The sequence below is a fragment of the Carassius gibelio genome, chromosome B6 (assembly GCF_023724105.1).
Source record: "Carassius gibelio isolate Cgi1373 ecotype wild population from Czech Republic chromosome B6, carGib1.2-hapl.c, whole genome shotgun sequence".
Taxonomy (NCBI): Eukaryota; Metazoa; Chordata; class Actinopteri; order Cypriniformes; family Cyprinidae; genus Carassius; species Carassius gibelio.
In genome coordinates, this window is record NC_068401.1 from 15,376,369 (window position 1) to 15,395,977 (window position 19,609).

A 19,609-nucleotide genomic window follows, 5' to 3' on the forward strand; every position below is an offset into this window, starting at 1 on the left:
TTTTTTTTTATAACGGTAGTGCATAAAGAGTCCCTCACTACCTTACATATTTTATTCTATTCAGTTTAAGTTTTCACAATACATTATTTATATAGGATATAGGTTCTAATCATTTTAAGTAGTTTCTACTTAAAGTGTGGGGGCTGGGCAAACATATTCCAGTAATGTTGAGCAGCGTTCTGGCTAATGTTGGCAAATGTTAGAGCAGTGCCAGATCATCAGCGCACTCGAATTTTGCTCATCCTTTAAGCTGTTCAATCTGCTTAAGCCCCTCCCCTTCCCTTGTGGCCGTATGGCTAATAAAGAGCCTTGAGCCACTGGATTACAATCACAGCCTCACATAGCCGCTGACATGGCCCACAGCAATACTTCTCTCACAGCCAAAGCCTCCGATTAAACACACCGTTACAAAGAGCCAAAAACACAAGACTTGAGATTTTACAAAAACTGACATCGTTTTGTGAATCCAGCAATATTATATATCCTAGATATGGCACAGTTCAATGTAAACTGCAAGCCAAAAATTCTATTCTAAATCTCTGACACTGCTTTCCAATGTCATAGCACAAGTTTTAAAGTATCATTTATCTATGTGCCACAAACAGTGTGGAACAAGTTACATCTAACGTTTAATAAAGGGAATAGCATGAGCAAAAAATTCATCACTAATAATGACGATCCTGCTAAAACATTTAAGGTTACATCATTTATTTATTTATCTGAAAGGATGATCCATTCACAGCTTGAAGGATCATCTGTCCCATATTATCATATTATGTCTAATAATGTCTGCAAGCTCTTAAAACAACATGTTTCCAAAGTTCAAGCAGAGAGAGAAACTGCAGTCCACCTTTAACTGCCTCTAAATCCTATAAACTGCCACACAAAACAATCACTTACACACGATCAGATCTCTGCTCACCAAATAAACTCAGCACCAAATGGAAACAGACTGTCATTCAAGATTACCAGGGGAGTCTGTATTTAAAGTTCAGTTAGATGTTCAGCTTGGAAAAAAGGCCTCTCATACCACACAAATGCTTCCAAATAAACTGGACATGAAAAAGATAAAACCTACTTTTGTGCCATAAATTCCCTGTACTGATTCCCGGTGGCCAGCGCAGTGAAATGTACAAATGCAATGCCTGACAGGCTGAGATAAATTAAAGAGAACATTGCAGAAGCCTAGACCATCTGACCAAAACAATAAATGACTTGCATGTGTCTGCGGTGGATCTCCATGATCTTTTCTTGCACACGTTCCTGATATGGCAGCAGTTTATTAATCTTCAGAAACTCTCGGTCTGCTATGTCATCGTAGTCACCGATCTCAGCTGTGTGGGGGAAAGAGAAAAGTAAAAGGGTCAACAACAAATAAGAGTGTCCAAGAAAAAGAAAAGGAAAAACACCAAGTTCTTAGAAACTGACTGTTTATGGTGGTTTCATATGGTATTAAAGGGATACTCCACCCCAAAATACCCCCATGTCGCTCCAAAACCGTAAAAGTTTTGTTTGTCTTCAGACATCATCAGAATAGTTCATCTGCCATCAGTGGTTCAACTGTAATGTTATAAAGTGACGGCAATACTTTTTGTACAAATAAATGAATAAAACAAAAATAACAACTTTATTCAACAAGATGTCTCCTCTGTGTCACTCCACATCAGCACACCACCATTTTTGCAAATCTTTGTCAGCCGCACCACAATGACAATTTTCTAGGTTCCGTATTTTCCGGACTATAAGTCGCACTATTTTTCATAGTTTGGCTGGTCCTGCGACTTATAGTCAGGTGCGACTTATTTATCAAAATTAATTTGACATGAACCAAGAGGAATGAACCAAGAGAAAACATTACCGTCTACAGCTGTGAGAGGGCGCTCTATGCTGCTCAGTGCTCCTGTAGTCTACACTGAAAACATAGAGCGCCCTCTCGTGGCTTTAGACGGTAATGTTTTCTCTTGATTCTTGGTTCTAAATAAATGCGACTTATAGTCCAGTGCGACTTATATATATGTTTTTTTCCTCATCATGACGTATTTTTGGACTGATGCGACTTGTACTCAGGTGCGACTTATAGTCCGAAAAATACGGTACATTTATGCTTTGATTTGAAAGAAAACAGTGCATCCTGGGGTGCGGCTGAATTAGAAGAGTGTACGCTACCTGCGTACAGCTCAGATTCGCCAAAATGTTGCTATGCTGATGTGGAATTTTCATCCAAAATATCTTAAATTGTGTTCCGAAGACCAACTAAACTTTTACGGTTTTGAACCAACATGGGGCTAAGTGATTAATAACAAAATTTTCATTTTGGGGTGAAGTATCACTTTAATTTTTTTATTTTTTTTTTTATATAACATTTTAAGTTGTTAAAGTTTACTGTAGAACAAAAAGTATAAATCCATGATAAGTTTTTTTAAAATTATGTTTTCTAAGTAAAATGCATTTTTTGGAATATACAGAATATATCTCTGACAGAGAACAGTAAAAAAATACAAATAAAAAAGGCAATTCATGACCTCCTTAATGCATTTTTGAATCTATTAATACAGGCAGGAAAAATAATCACGTCAATTATCAAAAACATTACAAAGCAGAGACAACAGAATCAGAGTAACAATAGATTTAAAACATTATGGCGGACAGGAGTCAGGACTTCAGGTACACAAACTGACTCGTGTTATACTTACATTGCACCAAATGAGAGGCCAGCAGGGCAGCAGTGTTTTCTGTACAGTTCAGTCGGCCTTCTATTAGATCCCTCTTGATTTGCAGAGAAAACAAGTACCTGGAGGAAAAGTACATAGTTGGCTACGACCATAATTCAGCTTATCAGTATATAAAACATGGAGGATAATTCCGAACATCCTACCTAGTGAACTCCTCCTGAAGCTGACCAGGATCTGGAGGAAAGAACTTCACTGAAAGCCGAAAGAGTGTGTTCATCGGCCCTGTGAATAGTAAGCATAAACACACGAGTTTCAAAGACCCCAAGATCCTCTGCGCTCTAAACACGACACAAAACATTAAGTGTACTTACGTCTCACTTGTTTCACTATGAGCTTGGTGGGCTCCAGCCAAACCTGTTGAAACAAAACAGTGCCGAGTAAGACTGGCATTTCTGCTTTTAACCACCTTATAAAGTCTAAGCAATAAATCATACAAATAATCTCTCACTCTTTCAAACTACATCTGTTTCTGGTCTTTCAAGAACGCACTAAATCTGAAGAACATCTCAATCACAGCGGCCACAGATAAGATCTTGAGATGCTGACCACACCAAAAACATATTTCAGGAATTTCTGGAAAGCTATTATCAGCTATTATTCGAATGCTCCGGGGTATGCACATTATTAATGGAAACCTCTGTGCTTGCCTGTTTTGGGGTCTTGCATAAATGTGATGATCTGTTTTAACTGTATGTGTCTGCAGAGTTCGTAGACGCCCTGCTCCTCCAAGCACATCTGGAGCTGATTGTGGCAAGAATGTACCTTTTCTCACTCCACCTCCAGATCCTTTTACTCCACTGACCTCTCATCTTCTACAGAATCATCACAACAACCCCCCCCCCCCCCCCCCCCACCCCCACACACACACACACACACTCATCCCACACCTGATTCAACTCTCTCCAAAAAAGAAAAAAGCTGGCTTGACCCACTCAAAAACAGATGGCCAACAGACTGTCTCCAGTACTTCTCTCAAAATTACTTTTCTTATTAATTTCACCAATGATAAAGAGACCCAGATGAAAAAGATGCATTATAGCGATAATTGAAATGCCATGCTAGTGGGTTTATACAGCACAACAGCCCTTTGTCAGCAGCCTCAGTATTTTTCCCAGTTATAATAAACAAAAATAAAAATAAAAAAATACTAAAAAAAGAAACCGACCCAATTCAATAATAAAACAAAAGCCAAACCAAAAAAACGAACCAAAACTCAAATCCAAAACAAAAAGAAAACCAAGTAAACAACAACAAGCCTGTAAACAAAACATTACAAAACACTGAGGGGACAGGGATAATCCACCCAAAAATGAAATTGTTGTCCTCATCTGCTCGTTTTCATGTTATTCCAAACCTTTATTTCCTATTTCTGCTGGACACAAAAGAAGATATTTTGAAGAATGTTGGTTACCAAACTGTTTCAGTTACCTTTGATTTCCTTTGTATTTTTGTCCATGCAATAGAAGTCAATGGGAAGCGAAAATGTTTGGTTATAATTTCTTTTGTGTTCTACTTAAGGAAGAAATACAGGTTTGGAACAACAAAAGACAATTTTTCATTTTTTAACTCTCTTTACTTTAAAGGGTTAGTTCACCAAAGAATGAAAAGTCCTCCGTCTTCTACTCACCCTCGAGGCATCCTAGGTGTATGTGACTTTCCTCTTTCAGAATAATCCAATCAAAGTTATATAAAAAAATTGTTCTTGCTCTTCCAAGCCCTTCAATGGGGGTAAGCAGGTGTTTGTTTTCAACTGTTCAGAAGACGTGAAATAAAGTGCGTGCATCTGTAATAAAACGTTCCTCACACAGCTCCGGGGGGTGAATAAAGACCCCTGTAGTGAATCCATGTGTTTTTGTGAGATAAATACCAAGATTTCAAACGTAATAAACACTTTTTTTTCTCACTTCTGATGACCGTTGGGAACCGGAAGACATGCAGGTGGAAGATGGAAGACTTATGCGTAGCGTACACGCCTCTGGAAAATGTGGAAGCAAAGCAAACAAAGTTTCCTTACTTTAACAAAGGAAATCCAGTCTCCTCTTGGCTTATTTCGAAATCCTCAGTCGTTTTTCTTTACAAATCCTCGTTTTGTGCTTCTAATTCGTGACTGGACTAATTTGTTTTGTTCTCTCTCTGCGCTCGTCACTAACCACGCAGCGCTGATGAACTACTACATCCGCCGGAACGGCTTCCGGTTCACCACATTCAGAAAAAGTGAGAAAAACAAAGTGTTTATCACATACACCTAGGATGCTTCGAGGGTGAGTAGAAAATGGAGAAATTTTCATTCTTGGGTGAACTAACCTTTTAAGCCTATTTATTATTATTTTTTTTTAAAAAGGTTTATCTTATTAAAATAGCTCACAGGTTATGCAAAGCACATAATTAAGGAAAATTAAGATTATACTGACTATGTATGTAACTGACTCAAAATTGAATTGCGTAATCTCTGCCCCTGTGACACCAAAATAAATAAAAATAAACTTGACTGTTTTCACACAGGTTTCCTCAACCTTCCTTTCACTGGTCAAACAAAAGGAGATTTCCACTTATAACTCACAATATTCAGTGAGAGTCAGTGCTACAATCAATTTACTGATGGATTACTTATTTTCTCTGACTATTAAGCAAGGGTAAGTATTTTAAGATTAAAAAAAACTACACCTTTAAGAAACGTTTTGCTTCTACTTTAGCCTGAGTCAAATAATCCTTTAAATATTTCAAATCTTGTCTTTAATCAACTGTAAAGTCTCTAATTTCTGTGTAAACTAATTACTATAGTAATTCTGCATAAATGTATCTTTTAAACACATTTATTTGTAGGTATGTTTTAAAATATAATGATGTATTCTTTAAGTTTGTGTGCCTGTATCAGGCAGGTTTAAAGGGAACAGCAAACCTCTGGGGCCCAGAGAGAAGCAGCACAAACAACATAATACACCTCCTCATCTTTTAAAAGCTTAGCAGGGTTTTCAGAGGAGCGGGCCGTTCACAATCCTGTCTTTGTGTGAGCAGGGGGACCGTTTGTCAAGTGGCCACTTACCCAGTTCATCTGCAGGTTCTGAAACTCCAGACCAAAGTAATCGCTCTCAATGAGATTGATCCGTCTGAACACTTCATTGTGAAGAGTTTGCCCATCCGCTTTTGACTACAACAGAGAGAAGAAAAACAAGACAAGACATTCAATTATGACATTTGAAAAAATGCCTATTTTTATTTTATTTTTAACACAATCGTGACAATTTGGTTAATTATCAAAAAATTATCAAAAAAACACCTTCTTATATAAAATAAAAATGAACCAAAGCACAAGTGTCTTTTAATTTATTATACTACATAGCATTTAGGGCTGTCACTTTTGAGAAAAATCTAATTCGAATGGATATCGAATATCATGCAATGTATTCGAATATCTTTTTTTTTATAAATCCAACAATTAGATTATTATGGTAATATAATATTGATTATTATTGTTGTGATGAATGTGAGAATTTTATGGATTAGTAATACATTTCAGAAAGGATACATGAACTGCATAAAACAACCCCCTAACCAGTGATCTACATATGATCAGTGCCCCAACACTCTCTTAATATCTGATTCTTAAAGGGATAATTCTTCCAAAAATGAAAATCATTTACTCACCCACAGGTAATTCCAAACCTTTATGAGTTTCTTTTTTCAGTTCACTAATGAAAGCAAATGGGGCCATTAACTTTTTCTTTCTTTCTTTCTTTCTTTCTTTCTTTCTTTCTTTCTTTCTTTCTTTCTTTCTTTCTTTCTTTCTTTCTTTCCAAAATATCTTTTGTGTTCAACAAAAGACAAACAGGGTTGAAACAGCTTAAGGGTGAGTAAATGATGACTGGATTTTCCTTTTGGGTGAAGTATACCTTTAATATTGATTATAACTGCAATTCAATCAAATAATTGAGTGAAACTCAAACCTATTCCAAGTTAAAAATTTAAGTTTATTTTACACAATGTGGTCTACATTTCTTCGTATTTCAAGTTTTTTTTCTTTCTTTTTGAAGATTATGTGGTTTTGAGGGGCAAAATATTTACATATTTCTGTGGAAAAGCAGCTGTGTCTGCTATGAAGTCTCTTGATTTTTGAGGCTAATGGGTGTCAGCAGGAAATATCTGTGGGCTATCGGAGTAATTCTCCACAGCATGCAGCCGGGCCAAAACCAGACACAAGGCCACAACACAGTCAATCTCTGAGATCAGCTGGCTTGTCTGTTGTAAACATATAACTGTGAAAGGCTAGGAGAACATCCGAGGACATTTCAGGGCAAACAGGCAGTTAAACCTGCTTAAAAAGAAAATGGTTTTCCCTGAAAAAAAAAAAACGGACTCGGGGGGTTTGTCATTACAAAATGAAGGACTAATTACTATGTACCCAGAACACACTGTGTTTAGGTTTTGCCATTCGAGCCTGTGACTTCCTGGGAAAATTATACAGCAGACAGCTGTTTGTAATGTGAAATGTATTTTTAAAGACCATAAAAAGAGCCTGAGTTGAATAGGGCTGACTAGATTGTTGCCCTCCATTTCTTTGGTACGTTCTAAACTTGACAGATTCTTTCTGCCTTTAATACAGTTTTTCAAGTGAAGAATGTACTCTCCGTGCCAAACAGGGCAGGTAAGCACCTTTCAAATGGCTTGCTTTATAAGCTCTGCCAAAACCCGCATCAACATGTCCAACACAATCAGTACAAAGAGGAGGAGACAGACCACTCATACAGAAATTCATAAAGAACTCATAATGCTCAACAGAGCAGCTGTGAATGAACGAATTGCCTTTCATTTATAAAGGCTGATTTATACTTCTGCGTCGAACCCACGCTGTAGCCTACGCATAGGCGCACATTCTAAACCATAGCCTACGCCGTAACCTGACGTGCACCTCTCCAAAAATCGAACAGTGGGTCAATTCTACGTGGATCGCAAGCGCTGTGATTTGTCTGTTAGAACCCCTCCCTAAATATGTACTTGAGTTTTGTTTATGTCGTGCCTATTGTGAGTACACCATTCATGCAGATACGAAATACATTATCATTATCATCCATACAGATGACCAGATTTGATTTGGATTCATAAGCCCTCAACTTGATTCAGATATGGAATACATTTTTTATTTCATTTGGGGATATTTCAGTTATAATGACATTTATAAATTGTCCTCTAATGCTTTAAATTATACAGGGCATTGCATAATACTTCAAAACCGGTTATTCACCTTTTTAAGCTATCCTTTAAAAGAACTGGCCGATAAATGTCATTCATTTTAGAAATCAGGCTACACTGGTTGTGCTGTATATTCTTAATTCCCCAAGAACATCTCTGGCAAAGTATGATTTCTTCTACCTTGGCACTGAATTATTATTGGATTGAAATATTAATAAAAAAGTAAAAAATTAATAAAAAAGATTAAAAAAGATTAAATCTGTTTTGAAGCTTGTGACATATAAATGTGCACATTAACCCGATCACTTTATTTAGCATTCATGTGAACACTGTGTTCGGAATTATTCCAATCGCAACAAAAAGTGCCCATTTCAAAAAATTTCAATTGAAACATTAAGTGTCCATGTAAGTATGGCTATTGTTATATATAAAAAAATATATTTCAAATAAATGCTGTTCTTTTGAACTTTTTATTTAACAACAAATCCTGAAAAAAGTACATGGTTTGCTCAAAAAAAAAAAAAAAAGGTCAGGAACTTTTAATGTTCTCACGTGTGAGGTGTGTTTTATGCTTGGGAGTAAGTTTTCTACAGACTCTCAGTTCACGTACTTCAGCATTAATTGGATTAAGTTTTTTTTTTTTTCTACAGCTTTCCCAAGCACCCTAAACTAAAAGCCCATTAGAAATACAGCATAACAAAACTAAGCCATGGGATCAACTCTGTGGCATTGACTGCAACAAGGAAATAGCAGCCGAATCATATTTTCCATACAGAGAGCAGTGCCTGCTGAACCCTCCAAGCACATAGACGCTATCCAGCATGTAGGAGTTTCCCTGTTACCGTTGAAGTGTCAGCTGGGCAGGTTTATGGGTCAACAGTGGCTGGGATTACTGAGCAGCAGATGTTCACAGTCTGGGGAATCCTTCTGGTACTCACCAAGCCAGCTTGTCAGACTATATTGGCGACTGCTGAATCCAAACTAACAGTAGTGTGTAAAGCTTTTTCATTTAGTCTGTCTGTGAACAGAATCTTTATGATCATGCGTTTGAGTGCTGTCTGTGTTTGGGCATGTTGAGATCTCAGGAGGAGGCATTTCTTTCTCACACTCTAGCCAGGTGTAATGATTCTAGCCACACCTTAACAACAAGTGATTGTAACAACAATGAAAAACATAGTAAATCATTAACTAAGTAAATGCATTGCAGCTACAAGAATGGATTACAGTGTTTCCTATGTCATGGTTGCTGAATCTTCAGCGCCACAGGCCCTCAGCAAAATAAACCATATCTGTTCAAAAGAATAACAAGTTCAGTGATTTGAATCAAATCATTAACTAAATGAACTCAATGATTCAACATCTGACTTGATTATGGACACAATTAAACTTAAGTGGCAACAGAAACCGGACATATATCCGAATTTAATCGATAAAAAAAAGGAACCCTATGGCAGGGATGTGGATGAATTGATTGTTGTTTTTAAATACTCAAAAATCAATGCAAGCTTGTAGTGGATTGTGGACGATACGATCACAAAAATCACCAGTCTAGTCTGCCATTTTCACCAGATAATAGAGTTGACATTTTGATTATTTTATTATTTTGATTAAAGATCACAAGGGCAAAAAATAAACAATATTAACTATATACAGGGTGGATCTTTCATTTGGGGAGTACCTTACATGTACCATCCAACAGAATTAGGTAATTTAAATACTAAATAAAAGTAAGTGTAATTTGTTATAGTCACTGAGAAACAATGTGTAATTAAATTACAGTTACTATTGAAAAGGCTACCGATTACAAAAGGGGTTACATCAGAATATTATCACGCAAAAACAGATTTAATGGACTTCTTTCATAAATTGCATTGACTGCTCTAAAATTTGAGACAACAATGTTTCAGGAGTTTAGGACACAGAGTAGGACACATGCATATTCGACAACTGTTTTATTTCCCATTTGATATATTGAAATTAAACTATTTTGTGTTATGATTTTAAATCTGTATTTAACCTCAGAGCAATCTCAAAGCAAAAAAAAAAAAAAAGTTGCTAAAGTCCAAATTTGTGGTGTCTGTTCTTTAGAATATTTTAAATCTTAATTTAAGTGATGAATGTTTCTAAAAAGTCTGATAGTAATGAGTGTTGAGCACTACTGTAAGGTTAACCCTGCTGGCTTTAAATGTTTCAAAATAATTAACAGAAATTTAGAAAAGTAAATCAAAAAGTGATCAAATGTAATCAGTTAAATTACTTTAATGAAGTCATTGAAATAGTTACACTTCTTACTACATTTTATTACATTTCCCAAGTAACCTTCCCAGCACTGCTAATATCCATCTTAAAATAAAGCAGGTTTTGTGAACTTAAATATTGTGGAATGTTGTTCATGTGAATCAATTCAATTCACACAAATCAAAGGCAGCCTCAGCCAAATGATTTTATGAATGTAACGGCCAACACATGACTGTACATATTAGATGAACCATTAAGTTCAATATTTAGCTTGAAGTAAGAGGAAAAGTGCTCAGGAAATGTGCTGCAGACGGCTACATTTCCGAACTTTTCATCACCTGCAAAGCAAACAAGAAACGTAATTGCAGCTGACCCTACTCTCAGGTTCTTGACTCTGGATTTATTTAAGAGCACAGATTAACACTCTCCATCACTCAATGCTTCAGGAATCTGACCTTTAAAATAAACAGAACCAGGCCATTTCATTATAAGTCTGGTTTCTTATTGTATGCATCAATCCGACTGATTTCCACTAGCGATGTGTGACCATCACCTCTCGGCATACAGTTGGACATACAGTAAAGAGTTTGTCAGCAGTTAAAATGGGAGTTAATAAGGATCAGAGAAGGGTTTAAGTGCACCTGGCATTACTGACCAACTGCTCCAGTGTGCAGGGTCACCCAGATTGTTAAACACCTCACTAAATCCTGCCTTGCGAACCAAACTCCCAGAGTGGAGATTCAACATGAACTGTAAACATGGGGTTTGGAGCTCAGTCTCTCTCAACAAGCACAGCACAGAGCAACACATTATCTAGTTGTAGGTCTAATGTGATTTAGTCACATTTAATACAAAGTTTCATGTGTAAACAAGTTCCCAGGAGTCACTCTATCAAATGCTCTCTTTTTACCACATTCTTTGCTATAGGCCAAAATGACTGGCCCATCGCTAAGCCCGGCTCTTATTTTCAGGAATAAATTCTTGTGACATTGCAAAACCGCCTAGACATCATTCTTACATGTGATGGGATGAATAGTGACCAATCAAAGCATTTGTCTCGGTTGTTTTTCTTTTAAAGAAATTTTCAATTGCACAATAATGTTAGCACTACTTATTGGACCTTTCTTTGTTTGTCCAAAAGCTGGACTGGAATGTGGATAAGCCAAATATACTTCAGGCTTTAAAGTCAACTGAAAGCAGAGCCGCCTTGTTTAAAAGCAAGAGATACAATTCATTTAAATGGAAAAAAAACAAGATCATTTTGGAATGAAGGGTGAGAGTTTAATCCAAAGAAATCCATTTCACTTCTAGCATCTCTCATGGCACATGACAAGTGACCAGGCAACAGCGTTTCAAAGAATTCTTGAATAATTTTGACCGATAAAGTTTTTTTGACAGCCAATGCTGATGCCAATATCTTAAAGGGTTAGTTTATACAAAAATGTATCAATTTGCCCACTTTCATGTTCATGCCATTTTCACTGTAAGCACTGTTAAAGGGTTAGTTCACCCCAGGATTGATTCTGATTGGTTGGCAATGTTTTTATCGTTCATCAGAAAAAAAAATCGTTCTGAAAGTGATTCCAACGATATCATTGGTGAGTCGACATGAGGGTGAGTCATTAATGAAATCATGTTAAAGGGGGGGTGAAATGCTATTTCATGCATACTGAGTTTTTTACACTGTTAAAGAGTTGGATTCCCATGCTAAACATGGACAAAGTTTCAAAAATCAAGTTGTACGTTTGAAGGAGTATTTTTGTTCCAAAAAAACCTCTTCCGGTTTGTCACAAGTTTCGGAAAGTTTTTTTCGAGTATGGCTCTGTGTGACGTTAGATGGAGCGGAATTTCCTTATATGGGTCCTAAGTGCGCGCTCTTCTGCCGGAAGAGTGCGCGCTCCCGTAGAGCAGAGCACTGAGAGAGGCTGAGCACAGCCTGATCAGAGCAAGAGCGTCGCGAAAAGTCACAAAAGAAGTGTGTTTTTGGTTGCCAGGGCAAGACAACCCTGCACAGATTACCAAAAGAGAAACAGCATTAAGGGACCAGTGGATGCAGTTTATTTTTACAGAGCATCAACGGAGTTGTGCAAGTGTTTTTGTTTGTTCCCTGCATTTCGGATTGCACATCGTTTATTTCTTAAGGATGATACAATCCCAACGGAAAAGGGTCACGATTGTGTGTTGGAACCACATGCGGTGAGTAAAACTGCTTCAAATATCTCTGTGTTGTTAACTTAGCTATCAGCGCATAAGCACATCAAGTAAACAACATGCGATGTTGTCATCAAACTGCACTTTCCACATCTACAGCTTAAAAGAAAAAAAAAAAAAAAAAAGACGACATAAAGTGGAACTTAGTCATTTTCCAAAACCCCTAAGCAAATATATACAGTTTCAGTACATACCACATAGCATACCGCCTTTGCTGATGCTGCTCTTGTTAAATTTCAGCCTCTGGATCTGTGTCACAGCTTCCACATGCTCTCAACTCAAAAGCCTACTCGCGCTCGTGATTCTTTAGCTCCGCCCACACGTCACGCCTCTAGGCGCTCGTGTTTTTCCAGGAAAAATCGGTACAGACTATCTTTCTCTTATAAATATAATAAAAATAAAGACTTTTTGGAGTTATGAAGGATGCAGTACTACTCTATAGGTACTCAAGATTAACAGGATATTGAGTGAAAACGAGCATTTCACCCCCCCTTTAATTTTTGGGTTAACTAACCTTTTTAGAGTGCGCACGGTGAAAATGACAAACATGACAGTGGGCAAACTGATAAAGCACAGCATAGTTTGAAATCTTGAGCTTAAAGTTCGTCAATCTCGTGTCTCCAGTGAAGCTGAACTTTCCTCCTGCCAGCATTCAATTTGCATGGACCAAATGTCATGCAGAGAACACGTGATCATGCAGGATACGAACACACACTTTATAAGAGCTCACAGCTGGATCCAACTAAGTCTGCAAGGTTTGTGAAATTAAATGTTTATTAGGCATTCAAAGTCTAAGTCAAAGGTCAGTTTAAATGACAAATGCATCTTTGCTGAAGGCTGATGGTAAACGAGAAAGTATGTTTGCCTTTCTATTACTATTCAGATAAAATCAGTTGTTTTAATACTTTATATACCTTTAAAAACTTTTATTTAGAGGGAGAATGTGAGCTCTGTGTCAGGTGCTGCCTTTCTCAGCCATGTCAAAATAAAAGTTGACCACATCAGCCAAACAGAAAACCTTATCTGCCAATGTGGATATTTGAAAAATATCGGCTGATATATCAGTCAACCAGCATTTAAAAGCACCCCAAAACAGACTTGTGAGAAAAAGCTTGTATGAGAAAATAGCAGATGACAACAATGACTAAAAAAGGATGGAATAAAAATGAAGTGTCAAGCTCAAATAACACTTAGAGAGGTTTCAATAGATTGTTTTCGGGTTAAATATAAAATACAATAATAAAGAGAAAGACACTGAGTACAAAGTTGTCCTACCATCTCTACTGCATTGTATAATTACAGTCATTGTTTAAATGAAACACATATATTACAATAATATAATTTATACTTCTATTTTATTTAACCTAATATATAATTTAGTCTGAATCTATTACTATCAAAGCCAGTGATGGCCGCCAACAGGGCCAAACCAATGAAAAGCCCAATCTGTCACTCTTCAACACCCTCAAATTATATCAGAGTGAGAGATGGCAAAAGTTGTCATCTGAGAAGGGGACAGCGGGGGCTTGAAGCAATCAAGAGACGCTGGCCTCTAGGATTTTCCTCATAGCCAGCTCTGTCAAAGCCACTAATTTGTTCCACTAATTGCATCGTATGGTGGACGTTAAGCAGGCCAAATGAGAGTGTGTGTAAGGCTTTCTATTACTGACTGTACTGATAGGATACATCGCTCGACCTGTGCCTGACTATTTGAAAGCAGTTTCGTCACTGTTGATTTAAAGGGACAATAAGTAACTTTTTAGGTATTTTATTATCTAAAATCAATATTTTTATTCATAAATATGCCCTCAATGGTGTACAAATACCTATGCCAATGTTTAAACTAATCCTCGTAAATGAAGAATTTATTATCTTTATATACATGGGACGGGTAGGTCGACGGAGGCTTCCATGTAGTTCCGCCATCTTGCAAAACTATAATAGCAGAGAGGGACAAAAAGTACTAAGCCAACGCGTTTCCACAACGCGTTTTCGGTCAGAGCCAGAAACGCAGGTGCAGAGCAGTGAGAGGCGCTTGAAACTGCACCGGCAAGTTTAAAAGTCTGGATTGCATTCTTATTATGGACCATACATATGCCGCGCCACAGGAGAAGAAAACATCGTCGCCAAAACAGTCAAAAATAGAACGTAAAAGGAAATGTGACCGTAGATTACAGAAAACAAGAGTTAATGTCGGGGAAGCTTTTTCTAGGTGGAAAGAGCTAATGCTGGATAAAGATTTCAAAAGAGACACTGAAGTGGCCTTTTCTTCTCGACAGGTAAGTCAGTGTTTGATGATGACATCTAACGATGCACATAATTCAGAAAATATAACGAATAAAGAAGACATAACTACTAATTACAATATTTCATGTTTTCCACAGTCAGTAATTCATACTGTAACATTCGTTTGTTAGTTGTCATGTTGCAGTTTGTTTGAAATAACACACCTGTTCACCTGAAGGAAAACTCGACGAAGTGCTATTAGAAGACATCCTGTCAAAGCTTTTTGGTACATATCGCCTACCGTAGATGCAACGCACATTTGAAAAAGCGAGGCGCTGGAGAGCAAAATTAGTTTGAATGCAAAATACAATTTCACCACTAGATGGGAGTAATTCCTACTTACAGTCCCTTTAAGACTGGAATTAAAATATATTAGGTTATCACATTTCTATATTTCCATAATAGCAATTTCAAATAACTGGTAGAAATACAAGTGAAAATTTGAGGCGCACAAATACAAATGCATATGTTTAAAAATACTGTAGTATTTTAGTATTGTTGCTTATAATTACTTTCATGTTATGTCTGAAGATGTGCTGATCGGCCCATTCAATACTATCCCGATACTTGTGTGCCAATTCAATATATATTGTGATAATTTAGTATTGCATTTATATAACTATTGTGATTTGTTACTACAATTAATTGTGATTTTTGTTTGCTTATTAAAAGACAATGGAAAATACTTGATCATACCCTTAAAGAGACTGTATATGGTGAGGATCCATATTAACAAAAACAATGCATTACATCTTTTTGAACTTTTATTTCAGGAGCATACACGGTGTATATTTTAAAGTACCATGAACCATGAAATTGCACATGAATACAAGTCCAAATTTCAACAAAATGAGTAGAAAAAAAAACTGACATAAAAGTGCTATGTTACTTTGCATTAGGGATGTGTGGGTCTAGTCGACTAAACGGTACAGCTCCTAATAGTCAATTACACGACAGAAAAAACCCCCCAAAACAATTATCATTCAGCATGACAATTTTATTTTACCATTAAATTACCATTGTTACATTTAAAACATCAAGTGAAAATAAAATATTTGAAAAATACTACATTATTTTTAAAAGTGTATCGGGGCATGAACTATTTTTTTCTTCCTTGGACCTCGCATGAGTTTTCTTTGTGTCAGTTGTGGCGAGCTCAAACGTGATCACATGAAAGACGAGCAAGGTGTGGGATTATTTAGAATTATACGGAAACTGAAAAGTTGTGTCTAAATTCTGTAATGTCAAATTATCTTACAATAACTGTACTGGAGTGATGCGTTATCATATTAAATGCAGGCATGTTGGCGTTAGCTTAGAGACTAGCCAAAGCCAGCTAATGTCAATCATGTCTTTCACTGTGATCCTGTTCACGCGGTCTATTCTTCTAATGAAGACCCACTTCGGTGGTGGTGCAGGATGTCCAGGTGCTTTACGAAATTCTGTTAGCTTGATTTTCGTTATCTCCGTGTCCCTGCAACTTCATTTCCCACAGAGCAAGTTATTTTTATTTTTTTTTACTGCAGGAACAGTACGTTTTTACGTTTTGGATGATACAGCCTACATGATGAAGTATGTTTTTAAAAGCCATTCTAATGCTATTCCTTGATGAAATTTCCTATTGTATTTTAATTGTGTTTTAATATGTTGGCTAACTTTATATGAAGATGAAGAAATCACCCAGACTATTGATTGATTTTCAATTGTTCTGCATTTCCCCAGCTGATTTTTATAAATAAGCATTGGCTGACGTTGAGTTTGTGCTCTTCCTCTTCTTTAACGACTGCCTAAAATGAGTTGATAACGCGAAGCAAGCATAGGCAACGGCATACATGTGACCTAGTTTGAGCTGAATTCATTAAGGAATTTGACAGTGCGATTCACAGATTAAGTATTTCAAATATATGCTATTATATACACGCACAAATTTATTTTTATTCTTACCATCCTTTGGGGGCTTCTTGCTTTTAGACTAGTCAACAAGTCGGATACAAAACTTCAGTTTAAACGGCAGTCAAATTACCGGTAGTCGTTGTGCACATCCTAACGTTGTATGCCGTTTTTGTCATGTTTAATCATGTTTTCCAGAGAGTGTGTAAAATTCTAAGTTTCCACACTTTGAATTTACTGGTAGGGCTATGTAAAAGGGGCTATTATAAGCCATCAGTGTACTTCAAAAAATAAAAATAAAATCTATACCAGTTAACCAATAATAATACTAACTAAAATATGAAAGTAAAAAGGGAGACAGGTTATTTATCTAGTGAAATGTATTGTTTAAACAGCAAATTATTTACATCACAGCAACAAACAACTGAATCACAGTTAATTCCAATCCAAACAAATGCAAAAATTATGTTTGCCTTTATTACTAAAGACTCTCTTTTTAAAACTGTCTGACACACACATATACACTTTTTTTTTTTTTTTTTTTACTCAATCTTAAGTCATCTATAGGTCTTTAAAGTTTTAAGGCTTGTCTAAATTCTGGACTACTGGAGTACTACTGTTTATTCAACCACAGTACTACCATGCTACACCAACACAATCCACCCAATACTCAAGTCTACTCCCTCCCACCCCATTTCTCCCACCCACCCACCCTTCTTTAGCCTGTCAACCAAACTATTTATGAGCTTGTTTGCTGCTCCTGCTACACTCCCTCCTCCGAATTCCCATCAGCCAGCCCCCGTCACTGTCCCGCATTCCCCAGGGATCGAAGCAGCCTCCTCGCTGCACTGACCCCTCCACAAAGCCTCATCTGTGCCTCACACAAATAAAACTCATTCATATATATTCATTAAAAACACACACACACTTTCATCGCTCTTCAGGTCTGCCTTAGACGCAGTGAACGTCAGTGCTTTTCTTTTCCCTCTGCTGTTGTTACGAGCTGAATAAAAAGGCCCAGTGTTATTGAGCTTCCTTGTGCTGTGAGGTGTGGGCGGAGCCCCGAGCCTGCTGACCAATCCCATTCAAACCTCTTTTTTGTAGAGCCTCCATTTACCTGGTGTCACTGTGGCTCCCTCGCTGTCAGATGCAGTTGTTTTGATTCTGAAAGCCCATTCAAAAATGGCTCCAGCATTAAAGGAAAGAATCTGGGTACGTCTACATAAAGAAGGAATGTCTACTTTGGGTCTGTGCGCAGCCTTCCACAAAAAACATTGTGTTTATTAAGAAGAAAAACACACATTATAAGGGAAGAACTTTGCCAGTAAGAATTAAAGTTGCCACATGGAGCCAGCATTCTTGGAAGGCATGTTTTCCATTCTGTTGTGCCGTTAATGTAATTTATGTAAAGGACATGTCCTTTAATGTGACTGTTTCCAGGTCTGTGCAGGTTCAAAGACTGTTTCTGGCCACTGGACATTCTGTGATTCATCTTTGGAAAGACAGACTGTTTTTCAACATTCAATTCAGCAATTATTGTCTATTTTTACTTGCACATCAATGGAGAACAAGCCCAAGATTTAATAACAAGTGTGTAAAGTCAGAACAGATTTTATGATTCCTGAAGTAATGTTTATCACAAGTTTTGCAAATACACAAAGCAAATGGGTCAATGACAAATAAGAGTCTGCATAATAAAGAAAACGGTGAAATCCTTTTTAAAATCTAGTTTGAAGTGTGCCATGATCTTAAACTAAATTTAAATGACTCCAAAAAACTATAAAAAACGAAAATGACACTTTATGGTAAAAAAAAAAATTACATTCATGGGCAGTCACATTTTGCAATCTGAACTATCTGAATGATGTCATAAAAAGGTCACATGATGAGGAATTAAGTAACTGACCATGACACAGTCATCATGTGTCCTCTTCATGATGTCAGTTTTTGTTTTCGGTTTATACAAAAGAGTGCCACAACAATGACCCAGAAGTCACTGTTGCAACTCTAAGTGTAACATTTTGATGTATCATGACTAAAACTCGCAGCCTGCCGATAAATTTGTAGACTTGGATAAAAAGTATTTGTCCAGACAAAGAGGACATTATCACCCGTCTGAGGTGTATTTATATCTGTTGCATAGAGTCGTTGAGCAGATAAAGTGGACACTCTCTTCTCTTCTCTCTCTCCACAAGCAGCTGGTAACAGACCCTCATTGGAGAGTATTTGGCAAGGGTCCTGGTCCTGGCACAGACTCCGCTCAGAAAGAGAACCAGTGTGACATGTTACCACACACATCCTCTCCTGCCTCTCTTCAGGACTAAAAGCAGGGGATCTCCCAAAATGCAGCACACTCAGGCCCTGGTTTGTGTGAGAGGTCTCTGCAGTCTCTGTTTAACAGCATCTATTTCTGCTGTTCCCCCTGGAGAGCCCCTGCGCTCCAGTAGATTCCTCAGAAGGTCACAGTAGGTCTTGAATGGCGTGCAGCGTGCGCTGGTCAGATTCCATGCAAATGTGCGTGTGCGCATGTTCTCTCTTTGTTTCAAGAGCTTAGACAGCATATGGTGAACTAAATTATAAATACCAAAGGTCTAAGATGAGCCCCCTCCATCACAGCTGGCAGAGGCATTGTTATGACTACAAATTTAGGTCAGTGTTGTAGTTTTGCATGCACTCCAACAGAAATGTATTGAACAGATCTGACTCGTGTAAAACCAAGGTTAACTAAAACAATACGAAAATCATTTGCATTGCTTGAAAAAAAAAAAAAAAAAAAAAAAAACCCTCGCTTATTTTATTCCGGATATATAAATATATACTAAATATACTAAATAAATATATATATATATATATATATATATATATATATATATATATATATATATATATATATATATATATATATATATATATATATATAATATAAAAACTAATTCAAAATATAATAAAAGTCTTATATATCACTATGTAGAACAATTTTACATGAACTCAAATGTGAATTCAAGCCTGTCATTGACTTTGACTGACAGCTTGAGTGATTGAGGCCTGTGTCGTTCCAAGGGTGT

General features: G+C 36.9%; 1 protein-coding gene across 5 annotated transcripts in view; it reads right to left on the bottom strand.

Moving 5' to 3' along the window:
- Positions 1-19,609, bottom strand: part of farp2 (FERM, RhoGEF and pleckstrin domain protein 2) — a 53,194-nt gene that overhangs the window by 24,933 nt on the left and 8,652 nt on the right. For all 5 annotated transcript variants that reach the window (XM_052558528.1, XM_052558531.1, XM_052558530.1 and 2 more), the window contains exons 3-7: positions 5,776-5,880; positions 3,044-3,086; positions 2,876-2,954; positions 2,694-2,791; positions 1,220-1,334 (exon numbers count right to left, since the gene is read on the bottom strand). In XM_052558528.1, coding sequence (XP_052414488.1) covers positions 1,220-1,334; positions 2,694-2,791; positions 2,876-2,954; positions 3,044-3,086; positions 5,776-5,880 — 440 coding nt within the window. The remainder of the gene's footprint in view (positions 1-1,219; positions 1,335-2,693; positions 2,792-2,875; positions 2,955-3,043; positions 3,087-5,775; positions 5,881-19,609) is intronic.